The 25,315-nt window shown below is 44.9% G+C and overlaps 1 protein-coding gene across 1 annotated transcript; it reads left to right on the top strand.

Moving 5' to 3' along the window:
* The first annotated feature begins 885 nt into the window (after positions 1 to 885).
* Positions 886 to 23,255, top strand: LSM12 (LSM12 homolog). The gene is made up of 5 exons (XM_035027240.1): positions 886 to 2,329; positions 4,144 to 4,277; positions 19,823 to 19,932; positions 21,331 to 21,457; positions 22,259 to 23,255. Exons 1-5 carry the CDS (start codon positions 2,206 to 2,208, stop codon positions 22,349 to 22,351), a joined length of 588 nt encoding a protein of 195 aa, XP_034883131.1. The 5' UTR covers positions 886 to 2,205; the 3' UTR covers positions 22,352 to 23,255.
* The last annotated feature ends 2,060 nt before the right edge of the window (positions 23,256 to 25,315 follow it).

Genomic DNA, 25,315 nt, shown 5'->3' with positions numbered 1-25,315 from the left:
AAATTTGCATACACCGCTGATCAAACCTTGCCTTTCTCCCCCAGCTCAAGAATCTCCCGCCCGAATTCATCCGTTATTGATTTGGAAGCTGACAGATAAGCCTCTTAATTTTGAAGAGTCTTCCCTAAACACTTGCGAATTCTTACACGTAGCAGTCTAAGTCACACTTCCTCCCACTTCTAAGCTTGCTTTATCTCCCTCCTTCCATTTTCTTGCCTTCCCAAACCTCGCTGGGCAGGTAAACCGTGAGGTAGTAGCTGGGTTGGTATGGGAAGAGGAGGGGCACACACCCACGACAAAATTTGGAATAATCCTCTCGAGGAACACGCACAAAATAGAAACCTCAGCTGTTCTAGGCGAGGTCCTGCCTAGAGGCAGAGTTGGGGTGGGAGGATGCTGTTGAGTGGCTCCCCCGTTCCTTCCTATCTCAAGCAACTTTGTTCTTGGAGAGTTTTCTGATGGGTGGATGAAAATGAGAATGTAAATATGGTTCTTCTTGGAAAGAGATTAATTTCACTAATTAAAAAGGTGTGGGGAACGGAAGCTGGATATAAATGTCATTTCACTCCCTTGCTAAATGTTTTCCAATTGCCCCAAGGAGAAAGCCTACATTTTCTAGGTCTTTCAAAGTTTGCTCAGGCTCTAGCAAGACAACCTTTACCAGCCTACCCCCACAACTCCATTTCATAATATTTCTGAACTACTTTATGTTCCTTGAAATCACCAAGCTCTCTCTCTTTTTAGAGATTTTGCTTGTCCTTTAGGTCTCAGATTTTTTCACTTCCTCCAAGAAGCTTTTCCTAACAGTACCTGGCAGTCATATATATGAAAACCTATAATGCCATATAAAATATGGCAAAAAATAACAATGCCATATAAAAAGTGGAGCGGCAGTTACATATGACTTGTTATGAGGGTCAGACTTGAAAGTTATCCGAAAAAACACAACTAAGAGGGAGCAGTGTATTTATTCCTATTACAATGACTGTACATATATACGCCTAACATTAGGAAGTTGATGTCTCTTGCAGGGCGAGGAAACACTTTTGAACTGTGTTCAGGTTAAGTAGCACCAGCACTAGCCCTTTGCCTCCCTCTGGACTAGAGAAAGGTCAGCCTATTGTTACTATGTGAGGCCCCAGAATTTCTATGGGGGGAGGGGCAGGTAGGTGGATTAGGGATGGAAATTGGTGATGATAGGGCTTGAAAATGCATCTTGCATGTTAAAATTTTAGTATATCTGATGGACACTAATGGGGGAGGGTCAAAACTGCCCCAAGGCCACCTTTGTCACTACCTCTGCTTCTCATTCCTGCCCTTTGCCTGGCTTTCTAGAGAGAGCAGGATGGGAGATGGGGAGGCATCTCGAGTTCCAAGGGTGATGGGTGATCATGGAGGAACTACCATTTATTAAAGACCTACTACATGCCATTCATCTGTACACATCATCTCACTTAACCACCTAACTCCTCTGGAAGGCATTATTTAATACAGCAGAGCAGTAAATAGCACCGTCTTTGGAAACAGGTAGAACGAATTCTTTCTGGTTGTGCGATCCCAGCCAAGTTTAGTCTAAGACTTTAGTTTCTTCATCTGTAAAATGAAGGTGTTGATTCCTACACCAAAGGATTGTTGGGAGTTCAGTAAGTAATAATACAGAAGAAATAAAGATGCAGGATCAGGTTTAGTAATTTGCTCAAGGTCATACAACTTAGTAAGTGGCAGACCTGGGATTCCGATCCCAGTTTGGCTAATCCTATAGGCAGTGTTCTTTCCACTACCACTTTGTAACTGGGTATAATAATTTTGGGCAAGTTTCCGTAAGTCCTCTGGTCCTCCGATTCCTCATATATAAAATACAGAGTTCATTCATTAAACTCTTGTGTCAAGGTGTGCTCATATGGAGACTGCAGCTCCCGCCTCCTTCCCCTTTTCATTCCACGTAGGTCATTTATCTTTAACTTCTGAAAAGGAGTCTGCAAGCACCTTACCATGCGGGCCCAGTTGCACAAACCTACTTACTCAGATACCCCTTTATTTCCTCTTCTTTCCTTTTCCACCTAGGCTCCCGCCCCACCCAGCGCCAGGCCACGCCCTGGCGTGTGACGTCAGCACGCCTCGTGCGTCGCGTCGCGGCGCTCACTGGGGGCCCGGCTTTCGCCCGCTGCTGCCGCCGCCGCCGCCGGCCGCGGCTGCTCTCCCAAGATGGCGGCTCCTCCGGGCGAGTACTTCAGCGTTGGGAGCCAGGTGTCGTGCCGGACGTGCCAGGAGCAGCGGCTGCAGGGCGAGGTGGTAGCCTTCGACTACCAGTCCAAAATGCTGGCTTTAAGTATCCTTCGCTGCGCGGAGCCCGAGGCCGGGCCGGCGTGTATGTGCGGTGGTGGGGGGGGTTGGGGGACGACGGCGGCGGCTGGGGCCCTCTCCGGGCCTAGGGGCGACCGGCTACCGCGGCGCCCGGAGCGCATGCGCACGGGCCTGAGCTCCCCTCCCCCTCTTCGCGTGTCCCTTGGTCCGCTTTGGGGACCCTGTCTCCCACCCCTTGTGGGAGCTGGGCCCCGAGCGAGGGTCAGTGGGTGTAGGGGGGCTTGACACGCGGATGCCTTTTCGGGGAAACGCTAGGAGAGGGGACACAGTGATCGGGAGAGAGGGTGGTCGTGGGAGGGGGCTGGTGGATTGGAGCCCGGATGGAAGGGGGGCGAGTAGAATCATGTGGGGAGGGGGTGTGCAGAGTAAGGAACTGCTAGTAGCGCAAGGGTATGGAGTTTAAGAGGGGGTGTTTTCTGGTGGGATTCGGTCCAGGGAAGGGCGGTGGGGTGGTGACCAAATGGGCCTTGCTTGCTTTGGGGGAGAGTAATTGCAGGACAGTTTGTATCTGAAATGGGGATAGGGGCTTGTTTTGCTGGTGAGTGTGTTTGCGTGGTGCTACTGGGAGCGGGGAGTATTGAATTAGCTTTCTCAGTCATTTGAAAATTGCTGTTTTGAGAATGTTTGCATTGGAAACCTGGTCCAGATAGAAGACTACGTTTTTTTCAGGGGCTCGTGTCGGGTTGTGTGGGTTACAGGTGAAAGAGTAAGTTATCTTCTCCTCAGCCCAGCACATGGAGTCCTGACTTTTCCATAGTAGTTGCCTCCCCTTTTGGAAGTGTCGGTGTTAAACAGAATGGAAAAGAAGACCTGCTTCTTTGGGGTGGAAATGATTTCTGAATTACTCCAGGAAACTCAGTCTTGGAAACAAAATACTTTATGATTGCAATAAATAAGCCACCCCTTCCCCTTTCTGAGCCACAGGTGGGTTTATTTTTTTATTTTTTTGAGTAATCCTTTATGGCATCTTTCAAAAGGAAGTTTCCTACTGAGTGCTGCATTTGAGTGGCAAGTATACCACTAGTTGGAGATTTCTAGCTTAGGAAGATGTCCTCTGAAACTACGGCAAGAACCATTGCCTTTTTTTGGTAAAATATAAAAACTCAGATCTGGACCAAATAGACCTTTTACATTAGTGGTTTAATTGGAAGGGTTTTGGCATGAGGAATTACTTTACTTTTAATTGGCGTATATTATGCTCTTGATAAATAGTTGGAGGACGGGTGAGTGAAAGAAAGAAAGAATGAATGAATGAATATATAAATATATAAATAAATGGGTTATCTAGCTGGGTTCACCTGGAGTGAGCCTCCTTTCCAGTGCTATAGTTTCCTCCTCTGCAGAATGGGAAATCTGAAATCTAAAAAAGTGAAAAGAGCAGTATATAGATGAAAGGAGTATTATACCAAGAACAGAAAGTACTTCCTCTCCTGTGTGGTTCCTTAGGTCCAAGACAAACTATATATACGACATTAACACTGCATTATGCCTCCCCATACAACCAGTAGAGAGGTGACAGAAACCCTTTCTGAGGCTTCCAATTTTGGATGGTATTTGGCTTTGAAAAGCTTGAGATCTTTTGGTTCTGGGGTTTTGAGCGGGCGGAAGGTGATAGGCAGAGATTTCCTGAGGAGAGCTGTGATTCTTGTGAGGCTCCCCCCTCTTGCTCGTGGCACACCTGTTACACCAGCCTTGTGTGAATTGTGTTTTCCATGCCCCTTTTGGGATGTGTCAGTGCTCTGTTTGCCCCTATTTTCCTTAACTTTATTTTTTCACCAGAATGTCCCTCTTCCAGTGGAAAGCCCAACCATGCAGACATCTTGCTCATAAACTTACAGTATGTTTCAGAAGTGGAAATAATTAATGACCGAACAGAAACCCCTCCTCCCCTAGCTTCACTCAATGTTAGTAAGGTAAGGACTTGAGGGCAGTTCTGGCTCTCCAGAATGGGGGGGAAAATTGAGACTCATTGACGCTTGGTGATACATACATTGTCCATTGTTTTTCATTTTTTCATTGACTTAAAATTGTTTGTTCTGACACCTTTTTGAAAAACCTATCAGTTTAGGTTTTCTCTTTATTCCTGGATATCTTCAGAAGACTTAAGAAACCTTTTAATGCCCAAATAGAGAAATAAAGTTGCGAGCTTGCTTTTGTCCTTTGTGAAAGAGGACTTTTTTTTTTTTTTTTTAAACCTGGAGTCCATGCGTGAACTTCCGGTATTGGTGGGGTTGGGTGGGGTGTTGCCTGTGAATCTCCTGAAATTGTGTGTGCGCACACATGAATAGATGTGGTTTTGGTGAACATATGGAGTATTTTGCAGATCTCTGATTCATGACCTACAAAAATTTGGAAAACTACTGCCTTAGAGCTACATTTGTGTCTTTGTTTGTATTTTTGAAGTCTGACAGAATTAGAGGCTTAGGATATTTTAATCTTGGACGTACATGTTGATGATCTGGGAACCCCCAAACCACTTTGACTCTTTAGTTCTATGAGCGAAAGTTCATGTATAATAATAACAATAATAATACCATCCCATGCCCTGTAGTCTTTGCTGTCCTGTACTTTGAACACTCTTTCTTCCAGAATGTCTGGAGCCGCATCCTTCAGGACTTAGTTAATGGCACCTCTTCCAAGAAGTCTTCTCTGATCACCCAGGCTAAAGTAATTTGCTCCCATTATTCTCTCTTACAGTACTTTATCCTTTAGAGTTAAAGTGACATAGCATTTATAGTCCAACTTGGGACATTTTTGAGAGTAAAGCAGAGTGCTTTTGTTTTACACTGGGACAAGTATAGATCAGTGTGTCCTGGGCACATTGGAACTTAAGGTTACCCTATTCATAGCCTTCTTATAAGCATAATTGTGTATCATTTGTTTGCTTTTCTATCTTAACCAAACTTGTGAGGATGGGAGCCATACTTGTTTTGTTCATGGCTGAATATACAGAGCCTTGCACAGAATAAGTGCTTAATATTTTTTGAATGAATATTAGACCTTCGATTTTAGTAGCAGCTGCCTTTCCTTAAGTCTCGTGAATTAGTGTGGTGGAGGTTTTTCCCTCTGGAGGAGTCTTGTAATAACGTATATTCTCTTGCTTCTCTCGGGAATGTGGTATGTTGGCTACAACTCAGCAAAGCAAGGAAACACTCAGGCAGCTGAAACAATAGAGGGTAACTGAGGCTGGCAGAATATAGTTACCTCCGATCTGCAGGTCCCTTCTTTTCAGATTCCAGGGAAATGCCACTTGTTTTTTAGTGATGGCTGAAGACAGATTCAGAACGGTGTTGGGTTTCATATTAAAGGCTGTTGCATATAGAATGTCCCATTCTTAGAAATCTATAGGTTTTTGAAACCCTGGCTTCGGTACCTCCTATTAGAATGTAGGAGGTCTTTGAGTGGTTGTCTTTTTTTTTTTTTTTTTTTTTTGGCTGAAGAGATTTTAAAAGGTTCAAGTGAAATAGTTTATTTCTGGTATGTTGAAGAGAAAATAGTTACTTTTAGTGTTTATAGGGTATGAAAGTTTGTTACTAAATAACTGGATCTTTAGTGAGTAGTAGAGGAAAGATTATTTGAAAGAGGGATGGTTTTCTGAAATGTAAAGGATTAAGTTTCTGTTCTTGGGACCAATATGTGCCACCGTTTAGTTGAGAGGAATTGGATTATTAGGGGTGAGACAGTTAAGTGGGAGCTGTTAAGAGGTAATTTACTTATGTTTGACCTCAAATATACATAGTTCTTTGTTATTGAGTTTGCAGCGTATTTTTGTCCTTTAGGGTTTTGCTTTCTGCTGGTCAGTTTTAGATTATCAGTATTGTTGTAAACTAGTTGTTTACCCACTCTTTCAAGAAAGCAGCAGGTATCAATAGGTTAGGGAAGACTGGAAATTTTTACTTTTTTTTGTGGTCTGCTTGCCAAGTCTTGAAAAAGGTTTGCTGGGAAGAGGAGTCAGAAACTTAAAAACTAAAATTAGGTTGGAGGGCTATCTCTGGACTTCATTTATTCACTCTTTCATTTGCAGACATGTTTAGGAGTAAGCTATATTGGCTTTCCCATCGTTTGAGGATGCTTGGTGATTGCTCCCTGGAATCGGTTAGACTTAGAAGAGCGTGCTGCACTGTTACTGAAAACTTAATCTGGGCAGGTGTTTACATATTGCTTGAATGACCTGAAAAGTCCATCCCATTGAAGAGCATGGACTTGGGGTGTTTTTAAGATGGAGGATTGTTTAATCATGTTAGAAGGGAACTAAAGTGCTCAGAGATCCCTGGAAGAAAACTTGCTGCTCACAGTCTTGGGGAGTGGAGCACACCACCTGTGTGCTCCACTTCCAGTAGGAAGATACTGTCACATGTTGGCTCATGTTGCTGATATAGTAAGTGCTTTGTTTAATTAATCCTGTTGATATAAATTGGATATTTGTTTACTCTGACCCAGCAGGAAATGGAAGAGAAGGACTTTTAAAGAAAATACTTAATTCCAGCCCAACTAGAGAAGGTACGAACTAGCAGTTCTTAGAGATGAGCCTATTTTGCTTTCCGTTTACAGTTCACTGCAGGCTAAGAAGTCCTGTGTCTGTCCACAGCTGTGGGATGTGAGAGGCAGCTTGGAAGAGGACAGTGGGGTTGCTGAAGGTGGAAGTTATGAGTATCATTTGATCTTCTCCACAGTACCATTGTACCCTGTTGAAGTGTTCTGAATTTCCTGACTCTAAGACAGAAGCATTTCAATAAAAGTACAAAAGCACATCAAAGCCAGTCATAAGTGAGGTTCAGGTTACTCACCCTGTGGCTTATTAGTTTATTTTGTCATGAGGAAGGTTTAAATATTGCTTTAGGACAAGAAGAACCCTAGGGTCCACATGGCAGAATGAAGTATGGTGTTTCTTCTTAACAAGTTCCTTTGAACTGACTCTGCATCTGGTTCTCTGGGGATGAAGATTACCCATGGGTTGGTAGTGTTCTCAGGAGATGATTTGGGACATGTCAACATTAACAAGGTTCTCTCTTGTGTAGCATTATAAAATATTTCCTGAAATCTATTTTGTGCAAGGTGTTGTGGTAAGCTCTGCTGGGGACCACATTTTACATTTGTCTCGTGCTTTACAATTTACAAAGAGCTTTGACACCTCTCATTCCATTCTCACAATCACACCATGTGATCTTTAGAGTGTATTCTTTTCCTTTTCATTTAACAGATGAGAAGACAGGCTTACTCGTTTAAGTGACTTGTTCTAGGTTATATGGCTGGTAGTGTGGGAACTAATGTTTTTATGTGCCACTCTGAACTAGCAACTGGTAGACATCTCATTTAATTCTAACAGTTCTTATGGTGTGGGTACCATCAGCATCTCATAGGAGGGTAAACTGAGGCTCAGAGAGAATGAGTCATAGCTCTAGATCATGCAACTACTAAGTAATAGAGCTGGGATTTGAACTCACGTCTGATATTTTGACTGCAAAGTCCCATGTTAATAGTATTTTTATGTAGAGAAACCTCTCTATTATGTGGTCAGGAGCATTGTGGTCTAGTAGAAAAAGCAGGAATCAAGCAGGTAAGTCTTTAAAGTCACTTCTCTGCCTCTTACCCTTACTAAGCATCAGTTTCCTCACTGTAAAAGTGGGATAACGTTAGTACCTGTCTCATAGAGTTGTTATGGGGATTAGGTCAATTGACTAGAATTGGCAGATGTTAGTCTGTTCTTCTGCATTAGCTATGTGTAGCCAACTGATGTTCCTTGAATAGGCATAGGGGCAGGATGGGGGGAAGGGGGGCATTATGACTGAGGGAAGGCAGCCAAGAATATGAATGCTATTACTATGTCAGTCTCTCCTGGCTTTGGATTGACATTTGTTCAGTGTCCAAACTTGCCAACCCCAGATTGCGGAAAATCAAAATTGTATTGAATACCATTAATATGTAATTGAGTTAAATGTTTTTAAGGGATCTCTTCTTGGTGACCAGAATTAACTTGAACATTGAGAGCAGTGTTACCAGGTGGCATAGTTAAGTGAACACTTGGCTGAGTACTGGAGTTTAGAGTGAGTGAGCAGTCACAGAACCTAGGAGGCTGTGCTTTCAACTTCTGAGATCCTTAGGAAAGAACTCAGGGACACAGCCGAAGCAAGTGTATGTATTTGTTCAGATAAATGCATCCAGTGTATTGACTGAGATGTAAGTTGTCTTCTCACTTTGCTGAGTCGGAGAAGACTTTCTTGGAGAGATATTTGTGTGTTGTGGGGGGAGGTGGGAAAAGTGACAAAGCATAGGAAATTGAAATCCACACACATATAAGGCATCCACCTCCTTTGCCAAACCACTGACTAATTTGTCAGCCTCTTTTATCCATTATTACCCATTTAGATCTTACTAACAAGCAGTGAATTATCAAATGCAACCAGGAAGAAGAGATTCAAAAGGCTTATCATTAGCCCCTGCTAATGAAGAAGGAGTTGGCTGCCTTTGGATAAAAAGGGTATATGGAGATTGGGCGGGGTGGTAGGGGGCGGTTCTCGTAAGGCTGAGAAAATGGAAGAGTCACAGAGTTCAGTTTAAAAAAAAAAAAATTGTTCACCTTTAGATATGATGTCACATTGGGGGAAGAGCTGACTGACTTTTTGTTTTGAGTTCTCCCAATTTCAAAGCTAAGGTTTTAGCATAACCTTAGACTTTCCAGTGATTTGAGTGTTGATTCTCCAGTATGAGTAAACTCCTGGAGTAAATAGCTGCTGCATTGTGGCCTTTGTTCATGGATCTATCTTGTTAGGTGGGCCCTTGACCATATCGTGACCCTAATGTGTTGAGGTGTGGAGTTATCACCAAGTAGAATCTGATGGCCTGGCCACACTGTTTAGGTTATGTGTATATTGGTAGGAGTTCATATTATGTGTAAATGTGGGAAGGGAAACCACTACTTTTCTAGAGAAAGCAAGATTTTTTTGTCAGATAAAATTTTTCTAGCTTCTAGAAGCTGTATATAACCTGTTGGCTCACTTGATTAGAGTATATTGTAAAGGCTCCAGTACCGGGTTAGAGTCCATCAGTGTTTTGCACCTGGCTGTGAGCAGACACAGCTGTTTCCTTATGACAGTGTCATGAAGGTATAGGTTGGGGTTGAAAAGGAAGAGCCCATTATTGGGACGCCTGGGTGACTCAGTCGGTTAAGTGTCTGCCTTCGGCTCAGGTCATGATCCCAGGGTCCTGGGATCGAGTCCCGCATCGGGCTCCCTGCTCCGCGGGAAGCCTGCTTCTCCCTCTCCCACTCTGCCTACTTGTATTCCCTCTCTCACTGTCTCTCTCTCTCTCTGTCAAATAAATAAATAAAATCTTTAAAAAAAAAAAAGAAGAGCCCATTACTACCGTGTGACGGGACATGTTAAGTAGTGAGTGGTATCAGATGAAGTTAGCAAGGTAGAATGATTGGCTGCCATTTTACTTATTTTGTTAAAAAGATTTATTTATTTATTTTAGAGGGAGAGCACATGGTGGGGAGGAGCAGAAGGAGAGGGAGAATCTCAAGCAGACTTCCGCTGAGACCCAGGACCCTGAGATCATGACCTGAACTGAAATCAAGAGTCGGTCGCTTAACTGAGCCACTCAGGGGCCCCAATTGACTGCCATTTAATTTAATTTAATTTAATTATTTTTTTAAAGATTTTATTTATTTGACAGAGAGACAGCGAGAGAGGGAACACAAGCAGGGGGAGTGGGAGAGGGAGAAGCAGGCTTCCCGCTGAGCAGGGAGCCTGATGAGGGACTTGATCCCAGGACCCTGGGATCAGGACCTGAGCCGAAGGCAGACGCTTAACGACTGAACCACCCAGGCGCTCCCTGACTGCCATTTTAAAAATCACTAGCCTTTTGGGGGCACCTGGGTGGCTTATTGGTTAAGTGTCTGAATCTTGATCTCTGCTTAGGTGTTTTTTTTTTTTTTTAAGATTTTATTTATTTGACAGACACAGTGAGAGAGGGAACACAAGCAGGGGGAGCGGGAGAGGGAGAAGCACACTCCCTGCGGAGCATGGAGCCTGATGTGGGACCAATCCCAGGACCCTGGGATCATGACCCAAGCCGAAGGCAGACACTTAACCAGCTGAGCCACCCAGGCGCCCCTTGGCTTAGGTCTTGATCTCAGTGTCGTGAGTTCAAACCCTGCATTGGGCTCCTCACTCAACGGGGAGTCTACTTAAAAAAAAAATCACTAGCCTTTTGGGGCGCCTGGGTGGCTCAGTCGTTAAGCATCTGCCTTCGGTTCAGGTCATGATCCCAGGGTCCTGGGATCGAGCCCCGCATCGGGCTCCCTGCTCAGCGGGAAGCCTGCTTCTCCCTCTCCCACTCCCCCTGCTTGTGTTCCCTCTCTTGCTCTGTCTCCCTCTGTCAAATAAATAAATAAAATCTTAAAAAAAAAAAAAATCACTAGCCTTTTGAAGGATGTCCCATTCAGTGGCATCAAACTTTAGGGTAAAACTGACACAGCCATAGTGGGGGATGCAGTGTCTGGGCTAGGGCTCCTGACTCAGTTCAGGCTATAGTGCATGGCAGCCAGCCGATCCTGTGAGCCTTCATTAGGTTAAAGGTTTGATTCCCAAGGGGGCTTTCTTGACATCACGGGGTGTGGAGACAATTGCTGTGCCTGAGTTACTGGCAGAGGTGGGCCATCTGTGTGTTATTGAAGGCACCTCTGCACTCTGACATGGAGGTGATTTAAAATGAGGACTTCACTGGTGGGTCGGTGGTGGTATCGCTTCTGCTCTTAAGGGGCATTCTAACTGTTTAGTCTTCCTGCTACAGAACAGGCTTTTGGGGAAAAGGGTGACGCAGTCAAGTTCCAGCATTGGAATTTTGAGACTAGCTTAGGTAAATACCAGAAACTACCCTGGAGAGTCCAGCAAATTGTACCTGAAGTGGAAAATGAAAGGATCTGCACACTATGTCAGAAGCTAACAGTGTGTGTGGTAGAATGTGGGGAGTTTGAAGAACTGGGTTCTTTTAACAGCTGGGCTGTTAATGAATTGTGTGACTGTGTGTTAGTCACTTATTGGAGCTGAGAACTGTTCTGTGAAATTCTAATGGTGGAGGTTTCTTTTCCTTTTGTCCTCCTTTCCTCTCACTACCCCTTCCTTCCAGGTGCTGGGAATGTTAGATTAAGACCGCTTTTGCCCTCAAGGATCTCATGTTTGTTGGCAGTGGTGAAGGAGAGCAGCATTTTTAACTAGTGCTGACAGTATGGCAGGATCAGTGTTAATGGAGGTGTGAGCAAGGTGCTATGGGAGCGTAGAGCAGAGGCCAGCAAACTTTCTCTGTGAAGGGCCAGATAGTAAATAATTTAGGTTTGTGGGATATCCATCCTTTGTCACAACTACTCCACTTTGCCTTTGCAGCAAAAGCAGCTATAGATGACATATAAACAAATGGGTGTGGTCTTTCCAATATAGCAGGACGAAAACAGGTGGTTGGTTGGTTGAATTTGGCCCACTGGCTGTAGTTTGCCAACCCTTGGCATAGAGTAGTAAACATTTTAGGGAAGGCTTTTCTGATGTAATAGTGGAGTAGGGTCTTGAAGAATAAATAATTAGATAAAAGGAAGGAAGTTAAATGGCATCAAGCTAATTTGGAAGGTGTTCGGTTTGTCCATCTGCAATTTAGAAGCTTTTGCTCTTCTGTCAGTAAGCTAACCTGGAAGTTCTTAGTTCTTGGAGGGAGGACATGGACTAGTTACGTGCCGATATTGGTATTAGGTGCTGTACATGCTTACTGAATTCCAACAGTAACCCTTCAGGATGGGCCCCAGATGAATGAATTGAAGCTCTGGAGAGGTTATGCATTGTGCTCGGGTTCATGCAGCTAGTGTGTGGTAGGCAAGAGTTTGAGCCAGAATCTCTTTTTGAGGCAGTAGGGGGGTGTGGCTCTTCTCTATTACTTTTTCTCTCTTTTCAGAGCCCAGGAAACAGGGCATGGCTCTTTCGCTATCACTGAATAAAATCAACTTTTTTTTTTTTAGAGAATGAGAAGTGCACATGCTCCCTAGCAGGGGAGGGAAGGTGGGAATGGGGGGGAGGGGCAGAGGGAGGGAGAGAGAATCTTAAGCAGGCTCCACGCCCATCGAGGAGCTTGACACAGGCTCAGTCTCTCCACCCTGAGATCCTGACCTGAGCCAAAATCAAGAGTTGGATGCTTAATCGACTGAGCCACCCAGGCGCCCCCAAATCATCTCTTTATTCCATAGGTAGTGCACCCATTTGGGCATATAAAGTTAAAGACATTCCCACTTACTATTCTAGTTATATTTTGGAAGATGTTCTTTTCTTTTTTTTTCTTAATCAGAATATATATGTATTTTTTTATTTGGAAGATGTTCTGTTTAGGACTTATAAGTTCTCTAGTAGCTCTTATAGAAACCAGAAAGGGGAGAGCACCGAGCTCATTGGCTAAAGGAAGGTTGGAGTGTATGAATTTTTCTGAAATGACCCACAAGCCACCTCTGTGCTAACAATAATGATACTATAATAACAGTGTTAACAGCTAATATTTGTACAGTGCTTTATAGCTCCCTTAGTGTTTTCACCTGGGCTATCTCCCTTAATCCTCTCAGCTACATGTGAGCCGGCTAATTTCTGAGATAGGTTGTTGGGGTCAGATTTTAGCTTCTGTCTCAGCCAGTTTTCTCTCTGGAAGGGCCAAGTGGAGGTTCCACAGTAGAACTGGCTTCAGGGTCTCTGGAGTAGGAAATCACTCATTTAGTGTCCTGGAAGTTTAGTTTCCTGTTGTAGTTATGAATTGTGTTTGGTGACATAATTACAAATAGCTAACAAACCACTGACTTGCAGCTAGTTTTTGTTTTAAACCAGGTGAGAGAAAAACCTTTGCTTTTGTGGACTGGCTGTGACCTGAGGTTGGTCTGTATTGTCCAGTAGCAGTATGATGGTTTAACAAGTATCGTGTCACTGTGGCCCCCTGGATTTGCAGGGTGTTGTTCATCTTAGCTCAAAGCACTCGATGTATCCAGGGAGGGGCAGAGGGAGAGAATCCTCAAACCCACTCCCCGCTGAGTGCAGAGCCCTGTCCTACAACTCATGAGATCACAACCTGGGCTGAAACCAAGAGTCGGAGGCTCAAAGGACTGAGCCACCCAGGCTCCCCAGCACTCAACTGTATCTTAACATTCAAGTGCAGGAGGCTTGCTTGACTTAGCTTCCCTAGTCTTGGCCCAATCAGAAAATGATGGGTCCACGGGGCGCCTGGCTGGCTCAGTTGGTAGAGCATGGGACTCTTGATTTTGGAGTTGTGAGTTTGAGCCCTCTACATTGCGTATAGAGATTACTTAAATAGATAAATATTTTTTAAAAAATAGAAAATGATGGGTCCAGGGAATGCTTACCATTATTGGCCTGAAATGCTTTCTCACACAAGATCTGTTTTCTGAAAAGCATTTCTGTGATTTACCTTCAACAAAAGAAATAAAGGATGTCCTTGAGGTTCAGTGTGAGACAGGGGCCCTTTTCAGAAAAGAGAGGTCCTTCACTAGAAGGCAGACAGCTATGTTCTGCACTGGGGACATTGGTGGAAATGCCAGGATGCACTGACAAAGAGAAGGTGGCAGCTGAGTTTTAAAATGTTTTTCCTTGGGGCGCCTGGGTGGCTCAGTCGTTAAACGTCTGCCTTCGGCTCAGGTCGTGATCCTGGGGTCCTGGGATCGAGCCACGCATCAGGCTCCCTGCTCAGCGGGAAGCCTGCTTCTCCCTCTCCCACTCCCCCTGCTTGTGTTCCCTCTCTTGGCTGTCTCTCTCTGTCAAATAAATAAAATCTTAAAAAAAAAAAAAATTAAATGTTTTTCCTTTCTGGAAAAAAATTTTTCTTTTCTGAAAATATTTTCTTTTGCATTCAAATTTATATTTTCAACAATAATTTAGACTTCTCTTATGTGGAGCTGTTTGTAGCACAGGGTTAAGAATGTAAGCTCTGGAGTCAGACTGGGTTCAAATCCAGACTCCCACCTGTGGCTTGGTAAATTTGGGCAAGTTTCTTAACAGCTGTGACTTAGTTTCTCCATTTATTAAGTAGGAGGAATTTTAGTCCCTGTTCCATAGGCTTGTACTTTTTTTTTTAAAGATTTTATTTATTTGAGAGTGAGTGAGCATAAGTGGGGCGGGGGGAGCGGACTCTCCACAGAGAGCCCGATGTAGGGCTCAACCCCAGGACCCCGAGATCATGACCTGAGTCGAAGGCAGATGCTTAACTGACTAAACCACCTGGGCACCCTGTTGTACAGATTAAACGTTTTAATACATGTAAAGTGTGTAGCTTGGTGTCTAGGATGGAGTAGGCTCTCACTCAACAGATTGGCTCTTAGAATTTTAATATTCACTAGCAGGCCTCTTAAGCTCTACGGTTCCTGTTTGATTCAATGTTTTGATTCATTATTATGTATTCTAAGACACAACGACGAGTGGGGTACTCTATTTTTGGAGTTCCCAACTATCCAGAGTTGTAAAGAACAGTATTTTATTGAAACTGTCAGACAGGAGCTTTCAGCTAGGGAACAGGAAGACTTGGGGATACTGATTTGATAGCTGGAAGAAATCTTTTTGAGAGCCCGCTTGTTGCTATCTAGGAAGGAGGGCTTTCCGAGGGCGCAGCCCAGGATGGAAATAGCAGAAACCAGTGCGGGCCCTCAGGATGCCGGTGGTTCTTGGCCGCCGTGGTCCGCCCTCCCTCCGCGGTCCCTCCGCCTCCAGCAGAGGCCTCTCGGCCAGTGGCGGCAGGCCCCAGGAGGCAGCTGCGGGGCTTCCTCACCGTTCTGTGAGGGCAGCTGCTTGGACAGCCCCCATGCACACAGAAGACAAACTCAGAGTGGCTCAGTGGAGTCAGTAGGTCACATCCAGCGTGTTCCTCTTTGGACTCAGCTTCCTTTGTTGTCTCAGCTGTCACAGCCTGTTACATACTTGAGGTAGGAATCCCTCTGGATTCCCCACAGCACCTGTGCCTCCCTGGTCTGGGTGTGTGGGACTAAGATGGCCCAGCTGGTGACTCAATAACAAGATGAAGTGCATATCGATTGGGTTTTGTCGTTGTGGCTGCTTCCTTTTCTCCATGTCACTGAGTGTAGGAGGAGAGGTGTGTGCATTCATTCACTCATTCAAGGGTTACCCCACGGCAGGCATGACTAGATGCCTTTTAATATTGATGTGCTTTGGTATTAAGTTCATGTACTCTTCTCCGTTGCCCACATCAAGTTGCTATATATAAAATGGCCACAGGAGGAAGCACTGGTTAGTAGACAGGAATAGCTGTTTTCACTGCGTTTCATACAGAGTAAAAAGAGAGGCAGGTAAGCACAGGTTGTCTTGTTCAGTCATTTCAATTAAGCCACATGCACATTAGTAACAAATATTTGTAGGTTTGTGCTTCTCAGTTTGCCTGAACTCTGTGTTTGTAAAGTGGTGCCTTGAATATTCTTTGAGATTCTAACCAGTTAGTGCTTCAGTTTTGATTGGAAGAGAGGCCAGCAGCTAGCATGTTTGCATTGAAAATAGATGCAGTATGGTGGTAGTCATTGAATTAAAAAAATTGCAATCCTGGTAATCCTCCCAAGCTTAAAAGGCACACCCAACACCTCTACTGAGGGCGGCTTTTATTGGTTCCCTCTAGTGGTTTGACAATAACTCTAAACTTACTCTCTTGGAATTACTGGACCATTTACACATATGCATGAGTTTACAAAAAACGTGATGTGGGGGATTTCAATCTGTATAACTGCTAAGTTGAGGGTAGAGTGATAGTCATTTGCTTTACAAAAGGAGGCTTATTTACTTTTTTATGAGTTTTTAGGAACATGCCTAAAAAGAGCAAGGTAATCTCGCCCCCAGTTTTGAGAGAAGACTTCTAGATTCCTTTTGTGAGGGTAACCTTCCTTGTGCTTACTTGATAGACTCCTCTGTGGGAGAAATTTACCCCTTTTGTACAAGTTCCTGGTGAAAGCAGATCTAGTTGGCTGAATGTTAGAGTTAAACATTTTTCAGATTGCCATGAACATACAATTCATAAACTGACGGCTGGAGGTTTCAGGGTTTGTGCTGCGTCCAGATTCCCCAAAGCCCAATTACAGGCACAGGTACAGTAAGTGAGGATATTGGGGCGAATTGAAACACAGTTTACTCTGATTTCTGTTGACTTTTCTAAGGCTCTTTTTTTTTCCCCCTTTGGTAAAGATTTTATTTATTTGAGAGAGAGAGGGTGATGAAGGGCAGGGAGAGGGACAAGTAGACTTTGCACTGAGCGTGGAGCCTGCCGCAGGGCTCGATCTCACGATGACCCTGAGATCACAACCTGAGCCAAAACCAAAAGTTGAAACCAAGAGTCGGACGCTTAACCAACTGAGCCACACAGGTGCCCCTCTAAGGCACTTTATCATTTAGCATTTGGGACCTGTGTGCACTATGAGTTGAAATGGAGAATCATCTAGTCTATTCTCCTTTGCTTTCAGAGCCTTTAGGGGGGATTGTACAACTGGTATTTTGGGGGGCTAGAAGTGTACTTTGAACTCCTTGTTCTCTAACTGTTGTGTTGCTGTTACTCAGGCTGTCCAAAGGAATCACTTCTGGCTGAGATTTATATGCATTTTATTCTGCCTCTGGCAAAAATTCAAAAGTGATTCCTCTCCCAGCCTTTTTTCCTCTTCTTCTAGCTTAAATTTGTCAGTTCCGTCTTAAACATTCTGCATAGGTGCCTGGTTTCCCTGAGCCATTCCTCTCTTACTGAATGGGTGATGTTAACATTTTTAATCTACTATGTAGGTGACCGGGATATTTTGCTGTGGGTATCCCATATTATCTAGTCAACACAAGCTTTATAGAAGCAGCTTTGTCTGACTCAACACCAGGAGATGTTTTTGGTTTTCAGGGATGATAAACATTTTATTTTTTTAAGATTTTTCTTTATTTATTTGAGAGAGAGCAGAGCGAGTGATAGAGAACTCTCTCTCTCTATCAGAGGGAGAGAGAGAAGCAGGCTCCCCGCTGAGGCAGGGAGCCTGATGTGGGGCTCCATCCCAGGACCCTGGGATCATGACCTGAGCCAAGGCAGCCACTTAACCCACTGAGCCACCCAGGTGCCCAGGGATAAACGTTTTTAAAAAGGCCTCCAAGTGAGACACTTATGCCTGTTCATGGGGTACGGTAAACCTCTGCCTGGTCACTTGCGCTCCGAAGGAGCCCTGCAAGAGCGTGGTTAATCCAGGGGAGCTCTGTTGCCCCCTGGTTTTTCCTTCTTTCCTTGGAGACTTCATATTTTCTACAGGGTTGTTTGGCAAGTGAGACTCAAGGAAACTCCTTGTTATCAGGGTTTTCTTGGTGACGAAGTTTTGCTTTTTGCTGCTTAAAATATACCACCAGCGGTTCTCTTTCCATAGAAACTGAGTGCTTTCTTGCTGCAGTTGGGATTGCCAAGGCTCAGGGGAATACTGTCAGCCGTGTGCGTTTATTTCTCTCTGGAATTCTAGCCTGGTGGGGCCAGAATGGCAGGACCAGGCTTGAAAGATTATTTAGTGCTGCTGTATTTGTCTCTCTCCATGTACTGGGGACCATGTGAAAAAGGAGCTCCGGCTTCAAATCACTGCAGAGTTCTGGCCTTTCTTTCCTCTTTCCCCTAGGGACACTGAAATGACAGCGTGCACGACCTCTCTCTTCTGTGTTCACACCCCTCGCCCCTCAAATGATCTTTGAAACTCAGAGGCAGGGCTCCCCATAACCCAATTGAAGGTCTCCTTTTCTCTTCTTCATAGTCAAACCCATGCCTTGATAAAGTGCTTCATTTTGCTAACAGACACTTTGCCTCTAAAACTATATTTGGTCTATGGTTTGAAGGGTCACTGTTAAAGCGGAATAGAAATGTTAAGAATTCCAAATATCTAGGTACTTTGGGGATGTGTGTGAGGTATGATCTCCCTATTTTAAGGAGCTGTTGTTTGGGGACAAATTATGTATTCTCACTTGTGTGTCTGTGCATATGTCTTTAGTGTACTAGCTGCAGCATCAGTATACTAAGCTGTTCATGTTCGTGGGCCTGAACAATCTCCAGATCATTTGTTTGACTTTCAGACGCATTTTCTGCCTTTTCATTTTAACCATCTTGTCCAGCATATTTGTTTTGCTTTACACTTAGACAAATTTATACTTCTGGAGTCTCTAGCAACTAATACTGAAAGTGTATTAGAGGGGCAGTAGGGGTTGACAGGCAACCCACCCCTGTTGGGAGGGATTTACTAGATTTTAGTAGACTACAGTACAGCAGTCTCCCCTTATCTGCAGGATGTACAGTCCAAGACCCTGGAGGATGCCTGAAACCATGAATAGTACTGAGCCCCATGTATACTAGGTTTTTTTTTCCCCTGTACATACATAGCTATGATAAAGTTTAACTTATAATTAGTCACGATAAAGATTAACAACAATAACTATTAATAACATAGAATAATTATAACGATATGTTGTAATAACAGTACGTGAATATGGTCTCTCTCTCTCTCAAAATACCTCATTGTATTGTTTTTACTCACCTTTCTTGTGCTGATGTGAGGTTGATAAGATGCCTACGTGATGAGATGAAGTGAGGTGAATGATGTAGGTGATGTGATGTAGCGTTAGGTTACTGTTGACCTGACCTGATGATATGTCAGGAAGAGGATCATCTGTTTCCAGACCAAGGTTGACCCTGGATAAGGGGCAGTGGGGAACGACTGTACTAGATTTTATTAGAATTTCTTTTGATCAGTTTGTGAGCATTCCACTAGAGGGGAGATAAGGAACTAACGTAAAGTAGAATGCAGACCGTTCCATTTTCTAAAGAGCAGGATAGCGGTAGCTCAAGTTGAAGGTGGACTGTATCCATGGGTTAGGTTTACTTGAGTTTTGGCTCCCCATGTGAGCACAGATAGTGGTACCAGAAAGGTAGTCTTTAGAACCTCAAATTCTGATTTCTGAAGATGTCGTAGACATGAATTTCTAAACCCGAGACTCTAGCAGTGGCTGATAAAAATTCTTAATTTTCTCCTTTCATAGACGTGTGTGTTATCTTTTTTTTGGCCGTCACTTCCCCGTCCCACTGTGTAACATTGCCCTGCGTTATTTTCTTCCTAGCTCCTTAGCACCGTCTGAAGTTACTCTATGTTTTTGTTTGTGGTCTCTGTCCAGTCCCCACTTCAGTGCTGTATCTCTAGCTTAGCACAGTGCATGTCTGGTACCTGGTGGGCACTCAGTAAGTCCTGGATGGAAGGAATGTTTGCCGCCATAGCAGTAACTACTCAGGCATCTTGGGTGTGTGTTTGTTTCACTTTTGGACTCTGAGAAAACTGAATCTACCAAACCAGTCTTTTCCAGCCTCCTTTCCTCAACAGGTCCTGACTGTTGGGAAGAATGAAGGTGAATGCTTTTCTGAGTCTCTTTCCTCTCCCCCACCCTAGCTTGCCAGCAAAGCACGGACAGAGAAGGAGGAGAAGCTGAGCCAGGCCTATGCAATCAGCGCTGGTGTTTCCCTAGAGGGCCAGCAGCTCTTCCAGACCATACACAAGACGTGAGTCGGGGGAGCATAGGGGTCCCTTGTCCCGGGGGCGACGCTGCCTGGCTGTGCTGTGTGGTCGCCAGCTTTCGGGTAGTCGTGTTCCTGAAAGTCAGCAGAGATGCTGGTTAGTGTGTTGGCAGCACCTCGGTGTCCAGGGATGTGGGTGTCTGTTGCCTTTCTCGTACAGGAGAATGGTGTGATCGTGGACAAGTTGTCTTCTCTGGCCTTCAGTTTCTTCATGTGTAAATTTGGTTTGGGATTAGATAATCCTAAAGATCCCTTTCAGAACTGGTATTCAAGAATTTAGAATTCGTGGCTTCTTTCTTTTTCATTATTTTGATCTTGTTGTACCTTTCTCCAGAAGCTGATGCAGTTTTACTAAGGGGAAGTTAGTGTCTGTCTCTTTCTAATTAATTGTACATTGAGGTGTACGTAGGGAGTTAGGGAGAGCAGAAGGCCACCTTATTACCACCTCCAAAAAGACATTTTGTCACAGCAGAAGTCATTTGACCCTCCACTAGCTTCCCTAGCTGCTGAAAAACGGAAACATTTGGCACCCCCTCCCCCCTGCTGCCTTCTGTTGCCCTGCGTAGCTGCCTGGGTCTGGTGCACAGATGGCAGCTGGCATCAGAGCTGCTGGAGGCCGTGGTGTGAGTGTCTGAGCAGTTACAGGTATGTGAAGGGGCTCTGTGGAATATCAGCTGCCCTGCGTTTCCCCAGGTGTGACCTAGAATGGGTTTTCCCAGTCTGGCAAGTGCCCAGCTGTCTGATAATTGAGAGGGGCCAGTTTGAGGAGCAGTTTCCATTTCGGGAGGTGGGGGGCAGAGTGCAGATCACAGGAAGATGGAGTTTCTTTTCCTGTCTTTTTAAAGGTGCTATTCCCCCTAGGTCAAAGGTTGGCAAACTCCAGCCAGATCAGCTCCCTTATGTATCATCTGGGGCTGCTTTTGTAGTAGGTACAGCAGCAGAGTTCAGTAGTTGTGACAGAAATTGTATGGCCCTCACAGCCTCAAATACTTACTGTCTGACTCTTTATAGAAAAAGTTTGCCAACCCCTGCCCTAGGCTGCTACTTCAGTTGATGAGCCTAGCTGTTTATTTGAATTCAATTTGGATTGGACTTCTGAGGCTGCCACGAAGTTTTCTATGGTTTTCCAGGTCTCTAATGCTTCAGAGTAAGTCTTCTGGGCTCTCCTTGGAATGAATGTGCATCATGTCATTGCTTTTCCTGGCCAGTGGTGCCCAGGAAATGTTTCTTGGCTACTGCACCCTATGGGCTGCTGTCATCTAGTTACTGGCTGAGCTGTGAGCTGAGAAGTTGGGGTCAGTTTTCTGGAGTTATTTATTCATCAGGCAGGAGGTGTGGGATGCCTGCAAGAGGCAACTTTCACCTGCTCTCTTCTCCTTCCAGCATTAAAGACTGTAAATGGCAAGAAAAAAACATCGTAGTCATGGAAGAAGTTGTTATTACACCCCCATATCAAGTGGAAAACTGTAAAGGCAAAGAGGGGAGTGCACTGAGCCATGTACGCAAAATAGTAAGTAAAGGAGCCGTGAACCTTGAGAGAGAGGATGATTCCTTGGCCTTCACCCCTCCAGCCTCAGGCCAGGACCTTGTGCTGCAATCCCTGCCTGCTCTGACCTGCCAGCCCGAGAGCAGCCCTGCCTAGCCCCCCAGCCCCTGCGCGCAGTGCTCTGCGGCTCTGGCTTGGCCGCTTCTGTGGGGCTGGAACCCACTGGGCAGTGTGCAATAAAGTGAGTGGGCAGCCCCATGTCCTCGGCAGTGTGGCTTTTTGGAATTAGCCAGACCATTCCATGGTATTGCGCCTGAGCAGTTCCTCTCATCCCAGGCTGGGTTCTTCTCAGGAAGGGCTGGTTGGTATAAATGAGTTGCTGTTGGCGTCTCTGACCCTGCATATGTCATGTGACTGTCTCGATTGAGTTGCCGCATTTGTAAAAACATTCTGAGCATTGAGAGACCAACACTGGATATAAAAAGTCTAAAATACTGTTAATTCCCTGTCAGCTTTTCATTCTGCACTTACGTGAAGAGGGGAGTGGGAGTTGGGGTCAAAATAATCTCCTTTCACACTGTGTTTTAGCTTATTGGTTCACTTTCTTTTAGACAGTCTTAGCTGAAGGTGTAGCACATGCGGTTGAAACAAGAGGCCGCTGCCTACCTTCGGCCGGGAAGGCCCGCAGATAGCAGGGGCCTTCTAGTGCCTGAGTGGTCCCTGAGCTGGACAGCCAGGACCGGCTGTGGAGGCCTGGCATGAACTGTTTGGGAGGCCTTGGTGCCCATCTCCTGTTCTGACCTAGGCTGAACTGGTCTCTTTCAGGTTGAAAAACATTTTAGAGACGTGGAAAGCCAAAAGATACTGCAGCGTTCACAAGCCCAGCAACCACAGAAGGAGGCTGCCCTGTCATCCTGAGTCCACACACACGGAGGACTCTTCCAGCATCCAGCCAACGAGGCGGTGGTGGTGGCTTCGGCGGAGGCAGGCCGGGGGAGGGAAGGGATCCTATATTTCCTGTTGGCTCTTGTTAACAAAGGGTCAGCATTTCCAAATCTTAGACTTGAACAAACAAAACACCCAACAAAAAAGAACAAGAGAATAATTTAAAAGTTGAATCATTACTTGACTAACAGACTTTGGTCCACCATGTCCTTTTCACAGCCCCCTTCTGGAACAGTCACCTTGTTAATTTTATTTTTGAAAATTCCTTTCCTGCTCTGCCCTTTCACCTCTGACTTTCCTAGTCTGTCCCTGCCATTCTGTTTTTATAAGTGGCTACACTTGCCTTCTGAGTGATCGAAAGAAACTTTTACATCTTCTCTTCCAAAATAAAAGTAACAAGCTGACTGTGATACTTAAGTTGAGACTAGAGCAGCAGACAGAGGTCTCACTTTAAATTCGTCTTTTTTTTTTCTTTCTTTTTTTTTTCTTTTTTTGCACAGGGCATGGCTTGAATTAGTTTTATTTTTCTTAACTTTAAATATATATATGAAAATATATATTAAAATGTTCTCTAAATATTTTCTGCTTCTTGCAGGTCTCTTTTTACTAGATCATGGCCGCTCTTCCCACCTCATCCCTTCGAAAATAAAAACGTATTACCCTCCCCACCTATAGCCAGGCAACTAACTTGACATGGTTCGCAGCAAGAATCTTCTGCAGCACTTCTAGAGCCAGTGTTTGCAGGTGGGATTCGGCTGTGAGGGTTCCTGATGGCTTTTTAGTCTTTAACTGTGTGTATGTACCAGTCTCACATTGGGCCAGAACCTCAGGATTCTCCCTCTGCCTTTTGTCTTACTTCATGGTACTAGAAGAACTTCCTCACCACTCTCCCATCTCCTAGATGGGAGAGTCCGCTGCCCTGTCTCCCGTGCCCTCTGCAGGAAGAACTCTTTTGCATGGCACGTCTCAGCTTCTCTTCGAAGGATGATTTTCTTCCATAAGAAACCTGGAACCCACCTCTCCCGGTCTCTCTTGAAGTCTGTATCCAGAGCCACTAGCCCAGGAGAAAGCTTGGGTGACCTATAGTTTCTCTTCTCCCACCAACCTCCTGCTTTTAATGCCCTTCCCCACCCCCCTTAAATTTTACAAGCTTATGATAGTTTGTATGTGCTCAGCCGATGGGCAGAAAACCTGGAGAGAACTTCTGGACTTTAGCCCACCAGTTTGTCTGGTTTGACTAACCTGCTGAGCCCGAAAACTGGCACGCGGTGCCCCTGTGCCTTCAGGGCAGTCCAGTGGGGCAGAGTGTGCCACCAGCTGAATATCAGGCACCTAGTGGGAAGTGGGTGATGCTCATGTGACTGGCTAGAGCTTTGGGGGTGGGGTGGGGGTTAACTACTATCTTTTTGGCCATGATCTCTTTCCCCTTCCTTTTTTTTTTTTTAATTAAATAAATGGATCAAAATTAAATAATTCAAGCCCTGCCTTCAAAATGAAATTTTTTTTTTTAGTATTGTTTAGCAAAAACAATAAAACCCAAATTTTTTTAACCATCACTCATGTCTCAGGTTTGTACGTGCTTTAGAGACCCCAGAGGGAGGGGGTGTAAGGGGGGGGTGTTTGGTAATCTTTCCCTTTAGATTCTCTGCTTCCTACTCTTTACCCTCTCTCCTTCCACCCCCTGGAGCTCACCCAGAGATAGAGTGCAAAGTGTATAATTTAAGAAGGGGATCCAGGGTTGGGAGGTGTGTGTGAGTGGGGTAGGGGCACAGAGAGGTGGGCACGTACATGAGGCCATTTGTTACGGGCTGTTTGGAAGAAAAAAAGACCGAGAAGTGTACTTTTATCTGCCATTGGCCACAGCTAGATTTAAAGTACCAGGCCTTCAATTTAGTTTGCACGGAAGTGTAAGCTGGAAAAGGTGAAAGAGGGAGACAGAAGAGAGACCTTGTAAGCTCTAGAAATCCTAAGAGATGCCATTAAAGGTGTGAACGTGATTAATGGAAAATAGAAGCCTGGGAGGAAGCTTTGTGTCATGTATCCACACCATCACTTCCTCCCCATTTAGGTCTGTGAGTGGAAGACCATAGGTACCAACTATTTCTGGTAGGGAGTAATTTTGACTCTTTATGAAATGACATGGGGGAACTTGAAGCACTTCAAGAGGTGGAGTTAAGACTGTGTGAAAGGCAGTGAGGTAAAGAAGAAAGAACAAGGGCTTTGGAGGCATAAATAGTTGGGCTCAAATCCCCAAACCTCCCTTGCCTCATGTGGGTAAAGTCATTTCACCAGTCTGAGCCTTAGCTTCCCCACGGTCAACATGGAGCTCATACCCGTCTGCTGCAGTTGGTGTGGAAGGCTAAAGATCTTTAAAATGCTTGCTACCTAGAAGGTGCTCTGTAAATGTTAGCTTGGTGCTGGGATGGTTGAGTCTGGGGATGAGCCTGGATTAGATGATTATCAGAGGCTCCGGCTTTGTTTTAGAAGTCTGTCTTTAGCTGGCGTTTTAAATGAGGCTGATCACGTAAAACAGTTGGGCAAAGGTGGGGGGTGTCTTGTTCCTGCCTTCTGTCTCTCAGATCTCACCTCTACCTCTGCCCTGCAGTCGTGGGGAATTCCTTTGATTATAATATGAAAACTACTCCTTTTGCAGAAGGAGAGTGGGTTCCACAGGGCTGTGTGACGTCCTGAGAACCACTGCTACCCGTGGTGGCAGAGCTGGAACAAAACCCCAGGCTTAAATCCACCCGTGGGCTGCGAATGCCACTCTCTGACTTCCAAACCGATGGCATGTACGCTGCTCACTTGCTTGCCAGGTGTAGGATGGGACACAGACCAGGGGAGAGTGGCAGAAATGGCCCGCTAGATTGGAAGAACACGAACTATTGAAGAGTGTGGTGCAGAGGGCTCGCGTGTCTGATGACACGTATACAAGTA

Source organism: Mirounga leonina, unplaced genomic scaffold, assembly GCF_011800145.1.
Source record: "Mirounga leonina isolate KUSES-001 unplaced genomic scaffold, KU_Mleo_1.0 Mir_200, whole genome shotgun sequence".
In the NCBI taxonomy this organism is placed as follows: domain Eukaryota; kingdom Metazoa; phylum Chordata; class Mammalia; order Carnivora; family Phocidae; genus Mirounga; species Mirounga leonina.
This window is presented reverse-complemented; position numbering and strand designations above follow the sequence as displayed.